The following is a 24,862-nucleotide window of genomic DNA, read 5'->3' as shown; positions in this document are numbered from 1 at the left end:
CACACATACACACACACACACACACACATACACACACACACACACACACACACACAATTGTCAATTGGAGATAGATTCTGGGTTGGAGGAACTGAGATTCACGTTTGGTTCTCTTCTCAGTTCTGGGACCCCACCTGACTTGGAGCTGCTGTGCAGGCCCTGTGCCTGCTGCCTCAGTGTTCAGACTCAGGTTCATATGTAGCCCCATTCTGCTGTGTTTAGAAGACCTTCTTTCTTTAGTGTCTCCTCCATCCCCTCTGGCTCTTGCAGTCTTTCCACCTCCTCTTCCTCATAGACCTGAGGGGAGAGATTTGTTTGATGAAGACATCTCCTCTGGGACTGCGTGTTGTTCCAGGTCTCTCACTCTCTGCACATGGTCCAATTGTGGGTCTTTGTGTTAGTTCCCATCTACAACAGGAGGAAGCTTCTCTGATGAGTGAGACACTGACCCATGGGTATAGCAGAATGCCATTGGGAGTCATTTTATCGTTGTATTTTGTTTTCCCCTAGGTTCATGGGCTATGCTGTATCAGGTTCCTGGCCACCTGAATGCTGTGAGGCATGAGTTCTATCTCATGGAGTGGGCCTTCAGTACAACCAGATAGTGGTTGGTTACGCCCACAACTTTTGCACCACTATTGCAGAAGCATATCGTGCAGGCAGGTCACCACTGTTGATTAAAGGGTTTGTGGCTAGGTTAGAATACCGCGCTTTACACTTTCTTTTTCATTTCCAAAGTCAATGTCTCAAAAGTCATCAGCCTACCTAACAATACCATAGCACCAGAATTCATAAGCACACAACTGAAAACTGTATTCTAAATTTGTAACTGTACTGAACATGGCTGTGAAGAGAGAGAAGTGCATTCTGACTGAAGGGACAGTTGCTGATCAGTTCAGTCTGGTCCATGAAGTCATCGGTAGTGGCCAACCAGCTCTGGGCACCTTGATTCAATAAACAACTCCTTAGTGCCATATACAACTCATTCTGTATCTGCATACTCTTCCTCAGAATTAATTATACACAGTACTCTGGGTCACTAATCAAGGTCAGGTGGGCAGTGCATAATAACCTCATCACTACACAATGTTGCTTTTCCTGTTTTAACCACATATGTTACACCTTGACTCTACTGGTGAATTCATGGTAACAGTTTAGAGTTTTTTTTTTTCTTCTACACCAAGTCGTGCCTCTTCCACAGTGCCTTGCTCCATTATCCACTACACCACCTCTCCTGTTGGAATAGCCTAATCGCCCCTGTGCTTTCACTCCCTGCCCTTTAAGATAGTCCGCCATCAGAAGGATCCATTCAAAATACAGGCTTGTTCACACCACTCTTCGACTCAGGCCAACCATATGAGGTCCTCTGAAGCCCTGGGCAGCTTCTGGCCCCACTGCATGGCATTCTCTTCGTTGACCATTCTGCAGACTCATCTTTTAGAAGAATCTAGACCACAGCAGGTATACACCATTCTAATCTCCACTTCAAGTATGGCTCAGAGCTCGGTTGAAATGCCCTCCTAAGAAAAAGGCTCTCTGTGCCATTGTATCTAAAATAAGCGCCCTGCACAACCACAGCCTTCAGTTCTCTTTACTGTTGTTATTCTTTCCTCAGAGAATTTTCATGTTTATACTGTTGGTTATTGGGCCCAATGGCTACCCTTTACATTAGAATGTAAACTTGGTGAGTTTGGTCCCTTCTGAGTCTCGTATTCACTATTGCATCCCCAAAGCAGCCCCCGGACGGGACAAACCCTCAGCAAAAAGCTCGTCTGAAGGAGATGATAAAGTGCGTGTTCTTTCCCAACTCCGGATGACTGTTAGGAGCACAGAAGCCCACGGCTCTGTGCTAGCTCAGGTGTGCCAACCGCAAGTTAACAGTGCCGAGATGAAAGGGAGACAAAGCAAAGACAGTGCGTGTTGACGATTGGAACAGCTTTGTAAACACGATTCCCTGAGGCCCGTACTCAGGCAGGTGTGATACTTCCTTGCCAGCTAAATAAGCCTTCAGTCATCTGCTTGTTTGCAGAAGATAACCCAGGTCCATACTGATCCAGTTATTCATCCAAGAGAGACTGCAAGGCTGTGGGACAGTTTGGATTCACAAAGACACAAAGTCATCCAGGGACCAGGTCACCTCCCTCTTTGGGGGGAGAGGGTGCTTTTGAGTGTGTGTGTGTGTGTGTGAGAGAGAGAGAGAGAGAGAGAGAGAGAGAGAGAGAGAGGGAGAGAGAAAGTGGTAAGTACCAGAGGACACCAGGAGAGTGTGTTCATCTCCTGCAGCTATCCGCACTCCACATGGGTGCTGGGTACTGAACTCAGGTCCTAATGATACTTGTAATCCTCATACTATTTATTCTATTCATAAGATAATTGCGTTATTTATTTAAATATGTATGGCCTAATGTCAGCAGTATGGACTAGCAAGTGGATGCATATTTAAAGTCGTATGGTGACTGGCTTATTTCAGTCGGGTCATTAGCTCTCCGTGACTGAATTGTCTCCCTTTGAACACAATATCAAGAGGATGTATTTGAGGTCATCAGACCCTTCAGGAAAAGGGTTCTAGTCAGGTGAACTAACTCTACCCTTGCCCCTAACCTCCATCTTCATCACTGAAGGATGACTCTGTCTTAGCTTAGAGGTGTTCTGGCCCAAGGATGTGATGAAGTCCTCAGGAGATTCAGTGGTCCTCTGACTCACTCTTGTTCTAGGTTCTTCTGCTTGATAGATAGCACCACCATACACCTCAGGCTACGGCTTTGATGTAGCTGCTAAGTTAGTACAGAACCAAATGCTGGGGCTCCATACCTTGTTAACCTATTCGCATATAAAAAATATTGTAAAGATAGAATGTTTCAAATGTTACTAGGAAAAGATGTCAAAAGTTGCGACAAAATCATTTATGTTAACATATTCAACCCTAAGTTCTGTGCTTCAATTTAAGATATTAGTCAATTAGGGTGTGTTAAATTAAGCTTCTCTATCTTTTCTTATGGCTTAGAGGAAAAGTGACTGTGATAATATACATTCTTATTTTACACTAATAAGAAATGAGTATATTCTCGTTTAATTACACTGAAAATATTCTTACCTGATTATTTCATTTTGTAATGATAGTGGTAAAACTTTTGTCACATTTTGACTTCACAAGTCTGTTTCAAATTATTATGTGGTGGTAGTTTTCATTTAAAAAATTAAAGGGCAGGAATAAATACATACGTAGTGGCATCTAGTAAATAATTTATTGTAAAGTAATTTATTTCATTTTTATCTTAAGCACCTCTTCTGCCAACATCTTTTTTGGAAATTTAAATATGTGTTTGCAACATATAAGACAACAAGGTTCCTTAAAGTTGCTCATGTGGTTTGAACATAGTTGTATTGCATGTTTTAACAATGAAATGAATTCCACTTGGAGAAAGTTATGCTGATTCTTTTTCTCTCTCTCTCCCTCTCTCCCCTCTCCACTGAAATCCACAGACGTCTCGCTGGAAATGCTTTGACACACATTCCCAAGGGAGCATTCGCAGGCCTTCACAGTCTTAAAGTCCTGTAAGTAAACCAAGTGCTGTTGGTCTGATTTTCATGCTAAATGACTGCTAATTAATGTGCAAATATCGTGTGCAATTTGGATCTTCGAGGTGACTCAATTTAAGTCCCTCTCTGCCTTCACTGGCATCATAAAACCATGTTATACTTGGCTATAACCTGTGTGTGACAATTCCTCTTTCCTTCTCTAACATTATATCCAAAATTGCCTCTAAATAACCCACTTACCTATTCACACTTGCAAGAATGTTTTCCCCCCTGTGTCATGCAGTTGGGGAGCCTGTCGCTAAAGATTTTGGTCACTGAGTGAATAATTCACTGTGACGCCAGCATAAAGAGATCACAGCTTCAAACTTGCTATAGATTGTGTTTCCTTATGATACACCGGTAAGGACTCTAGTTTGTGTATATGAGTAGGTATACAAAACCTGGTGTACAGCCTAGCAAAGTGGACAGCTGTTCTTTACAAAATGTTGGGTTAGAGATGGAGCTCAATTGTTACAAGGAGCCGCTTATTGGTCCCTGCTGCCCAGAACTGAAATAATCACACAGAAACTATATTAATTAAAACACTGCTTGGCCATTAGCTCTAGCTCCTTATTGGCTAACTCTTACATCTTAATTTAACCCATCTCCATTAATCTGTATATCACCATGAGGTCGTGGCCTACCAACAAAGTTTCAGCATGTCTATCTCTGGTGGTGGATCCATGGCATCCCCTGACTCCACCTTCTTCTTCCCAGCATTCTGTTTTGTTTTCCCCACTTACCTAAGCTCTACCCTATCAACAGGCCGAGGCAGTTTCTTTATTCATTAATAGTAATCACAGCACACAGAGGGGACTCCCACATCACTCAATGGCACATTTGCCAGCTATAACCAATGCCCTAGATTCTACACAGAGGAGAGAGTGGAGGATTTAAATGAGTTATTTATTTAAATAAATAAGTTTTTGAGCATCCATTGTCCAACTTCCATATCTGTTGTCATAAAATTCAGTTCTACTGAATACTGTCTTAGTTAGAGTTACTATTGCTGTACTAAAACACCATGACCAAAAGCAACTTGGAGAGGAAAGGGTTTATTTGCCTTTAATATCCTGAATCACACTTCACTGAGCGAAGCCAAAGGAGAAACTCAAGCAGGTCAGGAACCTGGAGGCAGGAGCTGATACTGAGACCATGGAAGGGTGCTGCTTACTGGCTTGCTCTTTTTTTTTTCTTTCTCTTTTTTTTTTTTTTTTTTTTTTTTTTTTGGTTTTTCGAGACAGGGTCTCTCTGCAGCTTTTTTAGAGCCTGTCCTGGAACTAGCTCTTGTAGACCAGGCTGGCCTCGAACTCACAGAGATCTGCCTGCCTCTGCCTCCCAAGTGCTGGGATTAAAGGCGTGCGCCACCACCGCCCGGCCTGGCTTGCTCTTTATGGCTTGCTCAGCCTGCTTTCTTTAGCACCCAGGACCACCATCCCAGAGTTGGCACCACCCACAATAAGCTAAGCCCTCCCACATCAATCACTGATTAGGAAAATTACTTACAGGCTTGTCTGAAGCCTGATCTTGTGGAGGAATTTTCTTAATTGAAATTTCCTTCTCTCAGTTGACAAAAAACTAGCCAGCACAAACACCTTCATCTTCTAGTACTCACCACCAAGTTTCATTCCTGTGTGTTCTGTCTTGGAGCATCTAGGTAGAGAAAATACTACAAGTTGCAAGCCATTCTAAATTTTATGTACAAAACTATATCTTGATTTTATTTTTTGTCCATTGAGATAAAGTTAACTCAAAAAAACTCAGTCACCTAAGATACATGTAGGTTTTTAAAAGTTTAATTAAATTTAATATTTTATTAAAAATTAAATTCTAGGGAAATGGGGGAGAAGGGTTAGGGGAGGCTGGTGCTGGGATGTAAGATAAATAGAAGAATAAAAATTTAAATTCTATAACAGAACCATTGTTTGGTCTTCTTAGATGACTGGTTTAGTTTGCCTCCTATTTTGGGCCATTTATGCTATTAGCAGAAATATTTTAGTTGGTATTGCCAACCCTAATGCTGACTTATATGCATCGGCACCAGGTACAATTAACTTATATCTCAGCGTACCCAGCAAGATATTTGAACCATTCAAAATGCACCATGAGATTCAAGTTTAAATAAGATGACTAAAATGATTTCCCATGTCGAGTTATGTATGGAAAACATTCAAAGGCTGTTAAGTAAATTATATTGTAGGGCCAAGAGAGATGATCCAGTGGTTAAGAGCACTAGCTGCTCTTAAAGAGAACCTAGAATTTAATCTCAGCACCCACATGGCAGCTCACAACCACCTACAACTCCAGCTGCAAGGGACCCATTGCCCCTTCTTTCATCCACAGTCACCTGTAGACTTAAACATATTGACAGGCATACATTCACATAGAATTAATTAAAAATAAATAAAATTTAAAATAACAAAAAATAAACTATACTATAATCAGCTTCTTCAATTCACTCAGCAAATTGTATATTGATTATATGAGATAAAGTACGTATATGTGTATATAAATATATCTCAAACCATCATGTTTATTTGAAATACAAGTATCTAATATGAATACAAATAAATTATATAATATGAAGTATATATGACTTATTATAATTATATGGGAATTTAATTTCAAATCCTTAAATTTGTAATTAAGTTGGAACTACTCAAGTTGTGTACATGTTTTTTTCCACCACTATCTTCCCATTGAGTGTTTCTCATAATGCACCCCATGTCCAGCAAATCAAAGACAAACTAAGTCTTGGTCATTGACATATCCCAGTCCTTTGAAAAGTACCTGACTATTCAGAGTATATTCTCAGTAAACATTTGTGGAATGATGCTTCTGATCTATGATGCAGAGAAAACCCAGACCCTTTAAACATCGATGTTCAGGTTTGTCCCCGAAGCATTCATGTGCTGGAAATTTGATCTAGCAGGGTAATGGCTGAAATGGTGGAACCTTTAAGAGGTGGGGCCTATCGGAAGGTCACTATGTCATCGGAAGAGCCATTCTCAGAGAATTTTGTTTTCACCTGGTTAATTCCGCAGAATACAAATTGTTATTTAAAAAAAAAAAGAACAAGCTTAGCCCCTGGATCCCTTCAGCTTCCTGTATCACCATATACTGCTTTTCTGCCTGTTCCTTCCATTTGTACCTTTTGGGGTCTAAGTTTTCTAAACCAATATTATAACATAAATAGTTAATAGAATCTCCTCTCTGTATTGTTTCAGGAACAAATTGTAATCCCTAACAAGGCAAAATTTTCTATACTTCTTCAAACATCCTTTCTAAAGTATCATATTTGAATCAGATAGTAAAATGTTGTCCATGTAATTGTAAACTATAAATTTAAGAAATTGCTTATGTATCATTTTCAATGACTAACTTATATAATAGTGGCACAAGGTGGGGCTATTTAACATTCTTGTAGGAGAATCTTCCATTGATATCTCTTAGCAGGCTAAGATTTATTATAAATAGGCACTGTGAAGGCAAACGTTTCTGTCTTTGTTTTTTATTGTCTCTGTCTTTTTCTTGTAAAAATATAGTGAAGAAACAATCTTTTGAATGAATAACTTTAAGAGATCATACTTAAGGCAATAGGGAAGGCAAAGAAATTCCAGATTGTAGAGAGTCCATTGGCTGAATCACCTTATTAACAGCTCTTATATCTGTTACCATTCCTCATTTTCCATATTTCTTTTTTTAATATTTATTTATTTATTATGTATACAATATTCTGTCTATGTATATGCCTGCAAGCCAGAAGAGGGTACCAGACCTCATTACAGATGGTTGTGAGCCACCATGTGGTTGCTGGGAATTGAACTCAGGAAGAGCAGGCAATGCTCTTAACCTCTGAGCCATCTCTCCAGCCCCTCCATATTTCTTTTTAACAACAAATACAGAATTATTCCAAGAGCTGGTTGATTCTTCAATATGCTGGGCATCTAGTTGCTCCTGTACCAGCTGTTTTAAAGCCTGCAGTTTCTCTATTGTTAAATAGAGAAATGGCTATTACTTAACCCATACAGGTTTGTCTGTCAACCATTTTAAAGGTAGGGATGTTGGTGCCTTTGAAATATCAGCAGCTGTTGTGCCCTGTTCTTGTACAACCTGAATGCTTAGTGGCTGTTCTTTATAATACCTTATAATATTTTTCTCAGAAGCATACATTAATTTATGGTTTGTTTCTAAGATTGGGGAAATGTTAATCTGAGTATTCCATTGCTGTAACAAATCACATCACCACAAACTCATTGCTATGTTAGCCACATGTGATTTTAATATTCCTCTCTGTTCTTCTGACCCTAATTATTCGACCCATCTCACACTCTGCTTTACCTGAGATAAAGTTTTGATTCCTAAAAACTGAACATTTACATCCCAAAGAGGCCAATTTGGATGCTAAGATTCTGATTAAATTATTGTTACATCTGTACCTATGTCTACCAGACCTTCAATGAAAACATCATTTATTGGTATTTTTAATTTTGATCTTTGTTCATTTATAGAATTTGCCAAAATATTCGCTTTATGGTTTCTCCTGAATTTTTTTTTTTTTTTTTTTTTTTTTTTTTTTTTTTCGAGACAGGGTTTCTCTGTAGCTTTTGGAGCCTGTCCTGGAACTAGCTCTTGTAGACCAGGCTGGTCTCGAACTCACAGAGATCCGCCTGCCTCTGCCTCCCGAGTGCTGGGATTAAAGGTGTGCGCCACCACCGCCCGGCTTCTCCTGAATTTTTTTGTTTTCTCTTCAATAGCTGTTCTATTATCCAGAGCAAGTATGGTTTCTTACAATAGGCACTAGGTTCTTTAATTGCTCTGGAAAAGTTCCTCTACGATGTCAGGAAACAACTGTACTGGGTTTGGCATAGGGGCCTGCAAGAGGCTCCTCAAGAATTTCCCAACAGCAAAGGGTTACCTTGAATATTCCTCATTGACCTACATTCATTAGTCAAATGCCTGTCTTTGCCACACTGTCTGCATAATCCCGAAGGGAGAGGCATTCTGAATGGATTATTCTTAGGAAAAAAACATTGTTTCTAGGAATGCCCTGTTTGTAGTCCCTTTAAGATGACCTTGTTTGCCACAATTATAACATATGACATTTTGATTTTTCATCAAATCTCTGGAAATCACCTCTCCTATCCATGCATCCTCATGGTCATGAGATTCAATATTAATGGTATCTTGAATCCATTCCTACAGTGGTGCTGACTTTGCCTTTAACATCCTAATTATACTTCTGCATAGATAATTGCATTTCCAAAAGTCAGATATTCAATTGATATTTGTCTAGCTCTGAATTCGATTTTATTCTGTTTACTACTGATGTCAATCTTTGTAAGATATCTGTGAAGATTTTTTGGGCCCTGTATCACTTTAGTAAATGATTCAGTCTTCTTTCCTACTTCTTCAGTTCTGTTCCAAGCATTCAAAACTGCTGTGCAGCATAAAGTCAGGATGTAACCATCATATGGAGATTGCTTTTCTATAGAAGCATAATTTTCTTCTCCAAGAATTTGATCTTGGGGAATTTCCATGCCTCTAGCTTTACTCTCTTGTTCGATAGTCTTGGCCTCTTCTCTGAACCAGGTATCCCATTGTAATTGTGGACCAGGCTTTAAAACAGCTTTAACCAAATCTGTCCAGTTGTTAGGGATAATTCTATTACAAACTGACCACGAGTTTAACATTTGCTTTACAAAAGTCGAATGCATGCCCTATGAGACTACCACTTCCTTGAATCTCCTTACATCTAACATTGGTGCAGGAGTCCATTCACGTCCTACTCTATCATTTGGCAAGTCCTGTATGGTTACTGGATATAGTAAGGTTGGTTATTTGAAAACCTTAGGCTGTTCCTCTTTATTCTTATAATACAATGCTGAAATTAGTTCTCCATTAAATTCCTCTGTCTGGATATGAATCTCTGTGATCTGTTTTATTAAGTTTTTCTAAGGCCTGTATCTTAGCACTCAGATTAACCATTTTTTTAGTGATACAACAAAAATGATAATTCTGATAATGTTTACAATTGAGTTACATAAATCCCATCTAAATTAGGTATTCTCTCATTTAATCATTCCATTTTCAAACTGTCCAATGTATTATCATACAGAGACACAAATCCCTCCTATGTAATGGTATTTCCCATTTTTTAATGTGGGAAAAACTCTTTCATTTAACTAATTCTTCCCTTTAAGAATTCCCAATTGTCTTACCAAATCTACTGCTGATGTTGATAAATATGTGAGGCTTGTTGCTGCTACATAAAACAGTAAAAGCCTGACTGGATTTCAAGGCAGCTACCTAGTTTGGCAGCAATCTGAGAAGGGGGTTCAGAAAGACCCTACAACTCATAGTGGAGGGGGGACTGTCTGAAATGCACAGGGGATTGTTTGGGAAAAGCACCTATGGTGGGGTGGGGGGGACTACCTGAAGGCAGCCAGTCTAGGGCCAGTGAGTCCTGAATCATTGGGAGCCCAAGTACTTCTGAAGTTTGGGTCGCAGTTGAAGACTGCTTCAGAGAGGCTACAGCAGGAAAATCCAAAACTTTCTCAGAGGCTTGGGGGAAAAAAGAAAAGAAAGCCTTGATGGGTGGGGTTGGAGCCCAATGTGCAGCTCCAGCCTGTGCTGGTAGCTAAAAAAGCCACAGGTAAATTACTTTTTTATGAATTTGTACTCCAAACATTGTGCACCAAATGTGGATGTAAAATAAATAATAAAAACCCAGAGACAGATATTGGGGTTCAACCTGAAGATCAGAAAAGCAAAGCTGCCAAGCCACTAGAGAGTTCTTAATTCTATGAAATCTTCAGACTGATAGAGACTGAGTTCATAAATAATTTTACTATAAGTTACTTTTCCATAGTTTTCCTTTATGATTCTATTAGGTAAATATTGATCCAATGAAGTTGAAAAGCCACAGCACAAGCAACAAAACCCTGAGCAGAATATCCTGATTCACTATTCTCATAGGAACTCTCAAATGTTTTATAAAGTTCAAATGTGGCCACAGATATAATATAAAGGTCATGTTTAAAGATAATATAAAAGTCATGATTTGCTTAGGGTGGATGAGTAGAGGTTATGGTAAAACAACAGAAAAGTACTAATGATCCATTTAACTAAGTTAAAGAACAAAGATGACATCAGCGTTTGTTGGCTAGTGCTCTTTTACATATGGAATCTCATTATGATCTCTTACCACTAACATTGAAGATTATTGTCCCTGAACACATTGATCCTAAGATAAATAGGCTGTGTGGTTCTGTACTACAAAATACTTAACCCAATGAAATGCTGCATGAGGCGATACTCAACCAAAATTCATTTTCTGGTATAAGCCCTTCAGTCAAGGAAAGAGGCCATCCTCCTCCCACCTGCCACCAAACCAAAACCGTAAGGTGGCAGGCAAAGGTAAGTATAGGAAAGCCACAGAGAGGCATCATTCCCCTGTCCAACACTGACCTATAATCCAGCATTGGTAGATGACGTAATGTCTATACCTAGGACACTTCAGCAGAAAGAACATCTGAGAATTAGGTCATTAGTTGTCACTTCAACAAATTGAGAGAGTTGTTCTCCTCCCTGCCCTGCCTTACTACGTCCTATCTGTTCTTACTTAGCCTTGCTAACCAAAAAAGTCAAAGAGAAAGAAAAAGAGAATATAAGCAAAGTTGTATACTTAGAGAAGCCTGAAGATGCTGTATGAAATAATGACTATTTTAAATATGCTCAGGAAAGAAACAAAAAATATAAAAACCACACCCTGTCTCTAATAAAAAGCAGTTCGTGTTCTTTGTGTTCCCTTGTGCAAATAATAAAATGCAGTTATGTGTCTACACCCTCTACTTGGGACATGTTCGACTCTATTCATATTCCAAGTATTCAGTAAGAAGGGTTTGCAAAATAAATCAATGGCCATGTGCGAGTTTTTCTTTTTTAGTTGCACTCTGTGGTACAAACCCTTTAGCTGTTTTGTCTCCCATTGAAATATCTCAAACAAAAACAGAAATTTCTAATTAACGACTTAGGAACATAAGATAACCTGCTCGTTCTCTCATTCAAAGGTAACTAAACTTAATTGGTAATTGGGTTTTTAGGATTCATTTTTTTTCTTCATGTTTTTATTTTAAAAATTACTTTTCATTTTACATATGAACCCCAGTTCCCCCTCCCTCCCCTCTTCCTGTCCCCCCCTCCACATCTCCCTTTCCCATCCTCAGAGGGAGTAAGGTCTGGGACACCAACTTGAGGCAGGGCCAAGCCCCTCCCCCAACATATCAAGGCTGAGCAAGGTATTCCACCATAGGGAATGGGTTTTAAAGAGCCGGTTCATGAACCTGGGATAGGTCCTGCAGTGACTGCCAGCCCCACGGCCTGCACTAGATCAAGCCACATTAACTGCCACCCACATTCAGTGAATGTAGTTCAGTCCCATGCAGGTTCCCCAGCTGTCAGTCCATTGTCCATGGACTCCCACTAACTCAAGTCAGCTGTCTCTGTGGTTTTCCCCATCATGCTCTTGATCTGCCTTGTTCATATGATCCCTCCTCCATCTCTTCACCTGATCTCCAGGAACTCAGCCCAGTGCTGGCAGTGGGTCACGAAGTTCTAGCTAGAACAATAAGACAGCTAAAGGAGATCAAGGGAATACAAATTAGAAAGGAAGAAGTCAAACTTTCTCTATTTGCAGATGATATGATAAGTGACCCCAAAAACTCTACCAGGGAACTCCTACAGCTGATAAATACCTTCAGTAATGTGGCAGGATACAAGATTAACTCAAAAACATCAGTAACCCTCCTTATTTATTTCTTATTAGCACTCCCTTGCGAATTTAACCTCCCTAAAACTTTGACTGACGTTCCAATGTTTTGAAGGCACCTGGAACAGTGTTTGATGCTGCTGTGTTCGAGTCGTCTCTTGTTAATTTTCTCTCATGTCTCTCTTCATTTGTTTCAATGGGCAGCATGCTGCAGAACAATCAGCTGAGACAGGTTCCTTCGGAAGCTCTGCAGAACTTGCGAAGTCTCCAATCCCTGTAAGTACAGTTGTAACTACAAACCACGAAATCTCAGTTTGCGAAGGAACACTGAGATGTCCTGTGGACCGCTTTGTTTGGTCCACCAATCGATGACTTGTGTGGGCTCGAGGTCCAAGCCCTAGAGTTAGAGGGTTACAGATAGATGCTTAGTCATACCCACAATCAAAAGTTTCCTATGTGTGTCTCAGGATCAGACATCTACCTCCATAATCTTCTCTACGTTCCCATTAATATTTTTGTTTCTAAGTTCAAGTTGGAAATGATGCCTAGTTTTTCACCTAGAAAACTGGATAAGACCATCAGATACTTTGGCATCCTTAATTTGTTTTATCTTTAAACTGTCAGGGCTTCTTTGTAATCTAATTTTTGCGGAGTCAAATAAAGATGAGTGTTTTGAACTCTGCACGTCTGTCAAGGACCGTCAGATTATCTAATCAAGACCTACCATGTGTACTGAAGCATGGGTACTGCACTAACCACGGGCTACCCACCACTGCCCACACGTAGATAATCACAAACAATCCCACAGTGTCCATATATATCAACTCATGGACCTCACACAGACACACTATCACACACCCACACACATACACACACACACACACACACCAATGCACTATGCAGGAGTGCTGATGTCTTTTGCTCTGAATACACACCTTTCCATCAGGAGTTTCCCCGCCAGCACCCACATAAACAAATAAGTAATTCCTCCCATGAGGCACATTCATGCCAGCTAGATGCTTGGGAACTTGGGTTGGAAGTAATTGTTCTCGATTGCACCTTGGCAAGGCTCTGCCTCAACTGTTGTGTTAGTGAATCACCTTCTCATCAGGACGTATGAGTGACTGCAATACGTTGCATGATTTCCGATATACGTGTGAGTCATGTACTCTAATTATACTTATCCTGGAGGTCCTCGTCTGTCAAACAAAGCACGGCTTTCTAGTCTTGACTGATGCGGGAGACAAATGCATGAGCACAGCAAGAGCATACGGCGGGCTCTAGCCGAAAATCTTCGTAAGGAATCCATCAGTTAATAATTACATACGGTTTGCTTAATTCTTTTGACTGCGGTGACATGAGAGGAGAGGATGTGAGAGCTGAGGATGAGACCTCCGTCCTTTGATCTTGCTTTCTAATGAAAGAAAATCTGTGCTCGAGATCATTCCCGGCTTTTTATTCTAGTCAAACAAAGTAACTTCCTAGGTTTTCAGCAGCCTATAGATAAACAAGCCCACAAGGGCCCCTTTGTGGCTGGGGACACTCCTTAATGACAGGACACTATCGCTCTGCTTTTGTCGAGCTGGCTTTACCTGAAGGGGACAAGCTGGGGGAAGCCAACTGCCTCCAGTGGGGCTGTCAGGGCATGGGGATCTCGTGGCTAAATTGAAACGGAGATAATGCAGTACCCAATAGGAACTTTAAACAGCTGCAAGGCAGGCTGTAGATAGAGGGATAAGGGGCTGTAACCAAAATCCCCTATTGGCTGAGAGATCACAAACAGAAGTGAACTCTTTGAGAAAGAGAAAACCATGAACCTTTTGTTCGCTTGAACTGGGTGGTGACTCTCTGATAAAGGTGTTCAGATTTTGTTTCTGACCGGCTAGGTATTTACTGTTCACCAGGTGTCTCCTGGCTTCTGGTTCACAAAGGAACTACTTTCTGAAGCCTTATACATATATAAAATACGTGCTCCTTGTGAAAAGGTCAAGGGTTAATTTGCCAGGATGACATCACATCCGAAATGAAGTATCTGGACAGGTTCTCAGCCCCTGGCTCACACTGCATTGTGTCAATTGGATTATGTTACGCTGGTCACAAGGTCCCTTTGCCCAGAGCACGGTCAGTGTGAGGTATGGGGCACGAGCAGTTTGTGCTAGTGTGCGTCTTTTTCTTACTGCTCTTGTTTGTTTTGCTTTGGTGCAACAAATAGAGATTGTTCACAAGAGACCCATAAGCACAGTCAACACAAACTCTACAGACCATGTTGGACCAGGTGCCCCCTGCCCTGGTTTGGAGGTCTGGGGAAGAGCGAACCCCATTCTAATTGTATTGTTATCTTATGCTTAAAGCACTAAATTGCCTTTCTCCTACTTGTATTAAGCAGCTCCAGAATGAAAATACTAGAGCAGGACTAGCAGCCGTCACCGTCCTTATCTGTTTCCATGCTGATTCCAGACAGTACATCTGGAACACAAGGTGCTGCTTTGGTATCAATAAGAGCAGAAACAGGGAGCGAGGGGGTCCCCCTCTCTTCCACTGTGCCAATACCAGGAAGTCTCTCTACCAAGTCAGTCTCCTCTTGGGCTTGAGTCAACACTTAGATCGTCGGTTAACCCCATTGATAGATGGTGATTCTTTCATCCTAGTCTTTTAAATCCACCCCATTTCCCCCAACACACACACACACACACCAGGGGTTGACTACACAGAGGGAAAAGGGGAGGGAGAGAGAGAGAGACACTACAGAAAAAGAAAGGGAGGGAGGGAATGAGAGAGAGGGAAAGAGAGATTTTCTTTGCATTGGCACACCGCTGGACCCTACATTGTACATGCCTTTCCACCCATTAGGCTCTTCAGTGTTGGTGATATATAATCATCCAGAGAGTTTCAACACCTTGGCTGCACCCCAAAACAATGCAAACCAAAATCCCTGAGTTTGTTAGTTGCTTTTTTTTTTTTTATTGCTGTGACTAATACCTGACAGGAAGCAACCTAGTGGGAAAAGCATTTATTTTGGGTGACAATTTGAGGGGCTCGAGATACCTACTGTCCATCATGACTAAGAGGGCGTAGTGACATGAATGAGAGGCATCTGGTTGCACTGCCTTCACAGTCAGGATGCAAAGAGCAAACAGGAAGTACTCAAGATTGTACATCCCCAGTCCCACCCCAGTGATCCACTTCCTCTAGCAAGGCTCCACCCCCTAAAGGTTCTGCAACCTTCCCAAGCAGTGCCATATCTAAAGACTCAGTGTTCACACACAAGAACTGGTACCCAACATTCCCCACTCAAACCTCAACCCAGAGGTTGAGAGCTGTTGTGGAATGTTACTTTGACTATGTAAAAGATGTGTTAAATTTGTTTATACGGCAATTTATTACTTAACTATTTAAAGGTACATTACATTCATTTACGCTTTATTTGTCTAATGATGTAATGATGTATTGCTGTTTTACCTTGCCTGTGTAAGGCACCTGATTGGTCTAATGAAAAGCTGAACGGCCAATAGCTAGGCAACAGAAGGCTAGGTGGAGCTGGCAGGCAGAAAGAATAAAGAGGAGGAGGAGGAGGAGGAGGAGGAGGAAGAGGAGGAGAAGGAGGAGGGATCTAGGCTCAAGAGGAGAGGAAGGAGGAGAAGGACAAGAGAATGATGGAGAAAGAGAGGAAGACTGGGGCCAGGCAGGCAGGCAGGCAGCTGCCAGACAGACAGACATGGAGTAGGACATACGGAATGAAAAAAAAAGGTTAAAAAGCCCTTAGGCAAAACATAAATTAAAAGAAATAGGTTAATTTAAGTTATAATAGCTAGTGGGACAAGCATAAGATACGGTCAAGCATTCATAACTCATAATAAATCTCTGTGTCATGATTTGTGAACTGGCTGGTGGCCCAAGAGAAAGCCTAATACAGGGACCCATGAATTGGTGTTTTCCAATAGCTTTCTTGAATATTTTATTTATTAAAATAAATGGAAAATTGCGTGTTCTGCAGGTGATATTTCCTTGGGAGATATGACAAACCATCCTGAATTCTTTTCAAACCTGAAAAAAAAATAAGTCTATACTTTGTATTCTAACTTGAACTAGTGATATAGATAGTCAATAAAAGTGAGGCATTGCTTTGTGTTTTATTGAAAACAGTTCACTTCTGTCTGTTAATTCTACTGGCTAGCTTGAATAGATAAAAGTTTAAAAGGCTACATGTTGCCTGTCCAGATATTCAATTGTGACGTCTGAGTCAGCCCTATTAACAGCACCTGAGCTGTGCAAAACCTTGGGGCCCAGCTCAGTCTGGCTTAATAAGAATCTTTATTTCAACAAAACTCTAGATGATCGGTATAACAAAATACACACGAGGAATGCAAGTGTTCTGTGTTCTACTACGCTACCAAGCGATCAACACATGCTAAGGTTGAGACGGAGCAAGCCAACAGCTCATCGGCTCTGCCCCGCCGTCTACACTTGGCTCCTTGGAGGGAATTTAAGAAACTTGATCTATTGCAACTGGTAACATTGCTGTGAGGACGAGACAAACTGTTCTCAAGTTTCAAGGGTTCGAGTTCTCCACTTGTTCCCCATAAACAAAAACGGCTTTGTTCCTCATGAAACGATATAGACATAGGTACGTTTGTGTTCTTTTAACTGTCTCCTGATGCTTACACATGGCTCAGCTGAAGCAAAGGGGCTAGAGGCCCGCAGCACGGAGCATACTCCTGCGTACCGTGTGCGTTGACTTCTGACATGACCGTGACTGCCCAGACACCGAATGGATTCTTGTAATGTAATCAAACGTAACTTAATTTCCTCTCTGTATTTTTGGAAGGGAATAGAAATGTAATCAGAATTCACAGCGAGTTGTATTCCAATCAGAAACTTTTGGCATTGTAGACATAAGAGGACTAGAGTCGGGTTACCGTCATCGGACGGTAACTCAAAACCTAACTCTCCCATGCCTCTCACCTTTATTAATTAAGAAGTCAGTCTATGAGCAATGACCGCCCCATTTGCGATGGCCAGTAATAGATTTCAAATATCTCAGAGATACACATGAAACTTAAGCTGACCAAGGAAAATCATACATTCATATTTGTCCAAGGAGTCAAAGGATTATTTGAAACGTTGATTTATTTTTCCGTTCCAAATCTTCACTAGCAACGCTAATTATATAAAATATGTATCACAGAAATGATGGGTTGCCAAGTAGAAAATGAAAAAAGAAATCAATTATATCTTTGTTATTGTCTCTATTTTCCAATTAGCTAATATTCATCTGCAAGGTACAGGAGCCTATTTAAAACCCAATCTGAATGTACAATTCCTGCCTGAAGACAACCTGCCTACACATATTATTTCCAGGGCTATAAATTCTACCCCAGGACCATGTGAAACACCTGTCAATAACTTCATCCAGACTCTTCCTTATTTCTGTTTGCAGTTGTTGCGGGGGAAAAAAGGCAGTGATCTAGAAGACCCAGAGAGAGGACAAAGAGGTGGGCCCAGCTATGAGCAGAGTTAGAGCAAGCCTGGGACAGCAGCATTTTCTCCTAGTCACGTCCATGAGCCTATTGGGTTTCAGACCGTGGATGTAGAATGGGAAGGAAGTAACAAAATAACAAAAGACAAGGAAGTGTAAGTCAACAAAGGAAAAGAAGATAAAACCAGTAGGGTAATATACAATGAAAGGAGCTAAAAATAAAGTGGTTTCAGAATTGGGTGTCCCCAATTCTGAAAATTCTATTAGCTAAAATGGGTAGAGAAATCACACGCTTACACAACAACAAAAATACTGTTTCTCCCACTCAAAGGTGCCAGTATCCTGGGATAGAGGTCGACATGGAATCCCTAAAGACAAGAGACTTTGTTGATCTGTTCAGGGAGTCATGAGCGAGCAAATCACCGGATTCTTACAGAAAAGGTGTTTCCCTTCTTTCCCCAGTATAAACATGAAAGGGAAGTCGTTTTTAGCAGAACGGGTCGTTCTACACAACGTTTACAAGAAGAAAAGCTACGATGGGTGGGTGATGAGTGGGTGGGCCCGGTGGGCCCTCGTGTGTGGGAAATAAGGAGAGTAGGCTATTCTTAAAAGGCCATGCATGAACGATACTCAGGCCTGATCATCTGCGATGCTTGGATACCTGCATTCGTGGCTGTCCCATCAGACAGGCAAGGGGAACGTGGGTGTTGGGAAATTAGAAGTCAATAAAACATTTTAAAGCTGGGGAGGGCTCTCTACAAAATCAAACGGGCTAACACTTTGGGGAGGTAACCCGGGAGTGGATCAAAATGTTTTAGGATAGGGGGGAATCTGTGAGGAATGAAAAGTAGCACCCAGGAAAGCAGGAGAAAATGGAGACAGGGAAGAGACAGAAATTAGAGTGCAGAACGCCCCACCGTGGTGGTAGAGGGCAATGTTTATGTAATTGCTTTTGTCCCCTCCCTGCTCATCCTCACCTCAGCCAAATGGGTGAGGTGCTGGGGTTATCCCTTTCTTACTGAGGAGAAAGCAAAACTGTCAGACTGTTGGCCTTCCCAGAGTCAGGATGGAGGTATGTTTGAGAGAAGTCTAGTCTGTCAGAACCCCCAAATCTGCCCATTTCACTACACCCTCGTTTTTTTTTCCTCCCTCTGAGAACAACCTCCCTCTGAGAACGGTGGACACTGGCAAGAGAAAGGGAGGGCTTGATAGAAACACACAGTCCGGCGATGTGGCTGTAAACTTTCACACAGAGAAAGGAAAGTTGTAAAGCTGCCCGGACAGGCATAAGTGAACTGCAGAAGAGGAGACAATATTAAAGTGTGACCTATCAGCCTTTATTAAATATTAAAGTATGACCTATCAGCCTTTATTAGGGTTTCTCTATGCAGTTGGTTATCTGACCCTTTGTGCTTGTGAGGCAGCAATATCTTCTACTCTCCAAAAGAGAAGACTCTGTGTGAGAATCTTGCCTTCATTGCCAGGGTAGGAGTCAAGTAGTCAGAGGCTAGACAAGGAAGTTCCAGATAGCATGAGCTACATAAGAAGCAGCTTATTGGGGGGTGAAGGAAACCTATAAGATCAACAGAACAAAGCAATGGCTGAAGCAAGATCCCTACGGAAGAGCTAAGGCTCAGGACAACCTGGAAAGGTGTGTTGGGGGGCTCAGAATCTATGAAAGTCATGTGGGGTACATGAAGGATAATATCAGGCTTATGGCAGGATGGAAGCCCACAGGTAGGTCTTAGCAGGAAGGAATCTGACAGATCTTCTTTGCTGATGGAGTCAGAGTAGACGAAGGAAACTTTTGTCAGAGTGGGGACTGGAGATTAAAAGAAGGAAGATGGATTTGAGGCACACAGAGGATGAAGTTTCCAGTGCTTGAAGTGTTCAACAAAGAATGAAAGGTGTGGTGGCACATGCCTTTAATCCCAGCACCTGGGAGCAGATCTCTGTGAGTTCAAGGACATCCTGATGTACATAATAAGTTCCAGGACTGCCAAGGACTCATAGTGAGACCCTGTTGAAGAAGGAAGGAGAAAGAGGAGAAGGAGCAGAAGGAGGAGGAGGAGAGGAGGAAGGAGAAGAAGACAGTATCATAAGTTTCTAGCTTGTCTGATGGTGTAGCTGATGAGGCAGTGGCTTGGAGAAGAACCACTGGTAGAGGACCGCATGAAGACAGGAGAGATGAGGATTTCGGTTTGTGCTTTAGGAGAAAGAACTCAATAGGTGTGTCTTGATATTTGAATTCTGTACTTTGAAGGAGTTGGTGCGACACCTAGGTTAGTTAGGACCCACTACCATGCATTTCTTCCCCTAACACTTGACGATAAGAATTTGTCTCACTACCGTTTCTGAAATGTTCCATGAATGTTAAAGCCATGCCTGCCTGGTTTCATGCTGTATTTCCAGCATGAGATACAAAGACAGCTGTCTGGCATTATTTATTGAAATGAACTGAAGATTCAGACTCTAATATGTATTGTAGACATACATATTATGTATGTCTGGGTTTTAGCTACTCTGGATTCCCTATTTTGGCCGTACCTGTATTTACTCGTCTCCTGGCTCCAAGTTCTCATCTGCATGGACCCTGTTTGGGATTCCCTACTTTGTCTGTAACCTGCATTCACTCATCACCCTGACTCCAGGTATAATCCGTGAATGGCTGTTTTCCACATGACTTACCTGGACTAAGTTGAATCCAGTGGTTTCCGCAGAGATATTGGAAGTGACCTATTTACCAGAATTAATTTTCCCATTCAGTTAGTTAAGGACTCCCCACTTTAAGAGAAGGCATGTGGGAAGAGCCTGCTGATCGGGAGCTTTGTAAAATGGGACAGGCATGGAGAAGTTTCTAAACACAAGAGATGGTCATAAACACAAAGCCTAGAATTACTGTGGGAAAGAGGAAGAAAAAATATTTGACTAGATCACAGAAATTGGAGAAAGGTTTGAACAGATACGGTGGATAGAAGGCCTTGAATGGGGGGTTTAGCTTTGAAAAGAATGGTAATTTGGAAGAATATAGATTCCTACCAAGGGAATGGCATAGCGGACGATTTCAGAGAGATTAATCTGGCAGCAGCCTGCAGGATTAATTGAAGAGATAAGAGATCAAAGGCAAAAGGGCCAGCTCAGAAGCTGGGGCAGTAATGCAGGTGTGAAGAGATAAGGGACTTAGCCAGGCAGTCATCTCAGAGATGGAGATAAATGGAGAGAACTCACTGAATAATTGGCTGGAATGGGAGATCCAAAAGTAGACTAGGTTTCAAGTCGCCGTGGTTAGTACCTAGGAGACCGACATGTCCCTGACAAAAAGAGTCTTTGTTTCTCTGTAGAGAAAAAAAAATGAAACAGAAGGTGTGACTGCCCTCGTTATTTTTGCTGTAGCCATCTTCTTGTGACAAAGTTCATTTAGTGACATTTGGTGATGTCTCTAACAATGATCGACATGGTGGACCTTGATCTGAAAAATCTATTCTTCTTTGGGGACAGGGCTCAGCTCAGCATGGAGTCGCAGCCGGTCACCAGGTGGGAGGCTTGAGCTCTGTCTGCGGCAAGGCTGGAAACAGTGCCAGAGAAGTAGAGGCTCAGACCTTCTGGCTACTTTCTATCCAGCTCCTGAGGCAGTTGACACAACACTGAATCATGGCATCTCAGTGAACTTACAGACTCTTTCCCAAGAAAGGCGGGGAAAAAAAGAGTCATCCCTGTTTCAGACAAATTCTAACGTGATGATTCTCTTCCTGGGGTCCACAGTAGTGTTACAAGGTTAGGTGGAGAAGGAAACAGAGCAGAAACTTCCCATCTAAGCGAATGCAGCCTTTCTGTGAACCAGCATGCTTGTCTTCGTAGGATGTAGGAAATGTCCCATCCTTGTGGGACGTAAATTAAAAGATGAAATCTGACATTATGGTCACCTCTTACAGATGTAAAATAGGAGCAACAACAGCAAAAGATAATTCTAATAATATGAAGAACTCGTTTAAATCCACATTGCTCTATTAAAAATCATATAGATAAACTTCTGTCCTGATAGCACTACCATGAGGACCTTGTGTCAGATCCAACAGCAGTCATCCATTGATTCCAGGACAAAAGGTTCAAAACAGTAAAATTTTACTGTAGCAGAGAATGTGTGTATTCTATTGAACTGTATTTTAAAATGAGTTTAGAGCCAGGTGGTTTTTGTTTTATTAGTAAAGTAATAATTGAGAATGCTTTCATTTCTCAGAATTTATCAGTGAATCAGGCAGAGCACTGGGTTCCCAAAATAGTCTCACAAAATGTAAACATGTGCCTACTAGACATATCTTTTAAATTTAAGGTGGGAAAGGGGCTATTCTGCAAAAGCCAATCATGAGAATGCCGTGCTCCATAATTCTGTTGTTATCGAGTCCCCACAAGCTGTATAATACAGCTGCAACTGTCTTCACACGTGGGCCCGTCTTTCCTCTCAGCCATGTTAATAATTGACACCATTATGGTCATCTTGGTGTGGAATTAGCCAAGATCAATGGCTTATCTTTTGACTAACGCTTTCTTCCTTGGAGTTAATGGCTCATCAAAGACATTCTCAAACAAAGATACAAGCTTATATGATATGTTGGCAAGGTGTCATGTGGAAGATAGATAAAGGACCATTTTCAAGAATAACAACAGCAACAGTGATCTCATGGCGTCTCTAATCCCTACCATAATGCTACTTATAAATCAAGGGCTCCTTTCAGAAGAATAGAACAGATTCACAAAATGTTTCTCTTAAAGAGAGGAAATTTGAGCAGTTAAGGCCATATGCATAAAAGCATGAAGATTAAAACTTCACACGGAAAGTTAAAGAGTGTTTTCGCCGTTGCTGGTAAGAAAAGACGAACATTTTGCTTGATACCTTGTAGCCTTGCTACCTAGAACACAAGCTATTCCAGAACTGCACTCACACCGAATTCTATTTTGTATTTATTTTACATAAAACAGAGTGGCATTCACCCATGCTGTCATGTGATGTCTGTCAGCCCAGTTGTCTTGATGAGAAAGCTGAAACGCCGTAACTTTCTTGCTTCCCTTCCTAGCTACACTGATGAATCACCAAGTCCTAGGGCTTAGTTAACAACCTGCTAGTGCTCCCTATTTCTCCTACACATTGCTGTCAGAGTGCACACTCGACAGTACATCCCCATCTAAGGACTGAAGATAGAGAGGATAAGATATTTCTCATAGGCAGATGGTCCAGAAGTCTTCTGAAAGTTAAGCTATCCAGACTCAAAGTGCTTGAAACCCACCAGGGTGAACTGGATGACCATGACCAAGTGGGAGTGAGGAAAAGTACCACAAATCCCACAAGAGGCAGTCACTCTGGCTACCAAGCCTGAGATGCTCAATCTCTTTGGCAACTGTGGAACTCCCCAACCTCCATTCCTTCCTCCAGAAACTGAGTTATTTCAACATATGCCCAAATGTCATGACAAGACCATTTATCTTCATTCAAAGTCACTTCGTTCCAAGTGACTTTGCAGAGAGTCATGTGCAAAAGGATTCTATTCTTGCACTACAAAATACTGTTTTCCTTAGTCAAATTCCATAGTTGCCGCTTAGCATCTCTTGCTCTCTGTGATGGAATAATATGCATGCAGTATAACTACCAAAGGTGTGTGATGAGTAAGAGAGTCTCCAGTTTTGTTCAATCACAGGACAAAAACATGGCGTTCGCCTACAGAGAAGTGTGAAATTACAGTGGATTAAGGAGTTGCAAGAAAAATAGGCTTCAATGGGGAGAAAAATGACACTATTCAAAATCTAAAGATTACCCTTAAATATTAAAGTTTATTGGCTTTTGAAACATTTCCACCTAATTCTCACAGTCATCCTGTGAGATATTGTAATTTTGTCTTATAAATGTGAAAACTTATCCAAAGAGATATTAATCAGTATGTTCCAACATTTCAGAATTGATGAGGGATGGGCTCTTGACTTAAATTTGTGGTTGCTAGCTTGTTTGGTTGACTGTTGGGTAGTTGATTGCTTGGTGGTTAGCGGGTTGACTGGTTAATTAGTTGGTTGGTTGGTGGTTATCTGGTTGATTGGGTGGTGGTTAGCTGGTTGGGTTGGTTTGTCGGTTGGTGGCCTGGTTGACAGGTTTGTTGGTTGGTATCCTGGTTGCTAGGCTGGTTGGTGGGTTGGTGGCCTAGTTGCCTGGTTGTTTGGTTTTTGTGATGCTAGCAATGGACCTCAGGGCCATGTGCAGGCAAGCGCCTTACCACCTTGGCTTTGCTTGTTCTTCTAACTCAGTATGCCTTCCAATTTTCCATATGGCCACTATATACATTGTTGCTGATGATAAAAGAAGTGAGAGTTAAGGAAAATGGAGAGATGAGTCGGCAGTTAAGAGCACTTGACTCTTCCAGTGGGCATGAGTTCAGTTCCAGACATCCACAACAGGCAGCCCCCAACTGCCCGTAACTTCAGCTCCATGAAATACAGCACCCCTTTCTGGCTGTCTTTTGCACTCACATCCATGTGACATTCACGAACACATACATACACACACGTTTTATTATTTTTAAGTAAAATCTACACTTTCATCATAAACAAGACATATAAGGAGCATAAAGTAGAATCCACTTCCTATATGATCACCTTTTAGAGTGTGTTTCAAGACCGTAATGAGGAGGCTTTGTCTGAGGTTGAAGCAAAAGCAAGGCCATTACTACTGCTTTTTTAAATATTTCACTCTGCTGTGCATAACTGCGTGTGAGTTCTGTGCTGCTTCTGATACATTTTGATGGATGCACAGTGCCAAGATCATTACTAAAACTTTCTCAAGAATTTGCCATCTATTACACATCATTTGTCCTATGCCTCTAAAATGAAGATGTTATATTCAGTGATATATCATAAACCCAATGACATAACTGTCTATGTATACACTCATATATATGTATATGTATATGTATATATATATGTGTGTGTATGTATATATGGGTTACATTAATAGAACGATAATGCTAAAGTCTGAAAAACAGGGTCCAACAAGGTGG

At 41.2% G+C, this 24,862-nt stretch overlaps 1 protein-coding gene across 3 annotated transcripts in view; it reads left to right on the top strand.

Moving 5' to 3' along the window:
• Positions 1-24,862, top strand: part of Lgr5 (leucine rich repeat containing G protein-coupled receptor 5) — a 148,788-nt gene that overhangs the window by 81,820 nt on the left and 42,106 nt on the right. For all 3 annotated transcript variants that reach the window (XM_038314711.1, XM_038314712.1, XM_038314710.1), the window contains 2 exons: positions 3,484-3,555; positions 12,554-12,625. In XM_038314711.1, the coding sequence (XP_038170639.1) occupies positions 3,484-3,555; positions 12,554-12,625 (144 nt within the window). The remainder of the gene's footprint in view (positions 1-3,483; positions 3,556-12,553; positions 12,626-24,862) is intronic.

The sequence above is a fragment of the Arvicola amphibius genome, chromosome 17 (genome assembly GCF_903992535.2).
Source record: "Arvicola amphibius chromosome 17, mArvAmp1.2, whole genome shotgun sequence".
Taxonomy (NCBI): domain Eukaryota; kingdom Metazoa; phylum Chordata; class Mammalia; order Rodentia; family Cricetidae; genus Arvicola; species Arvicola amphibius.
This window is presented reverse-complemented; position numbering and strand designations above follow the sequence as displayed.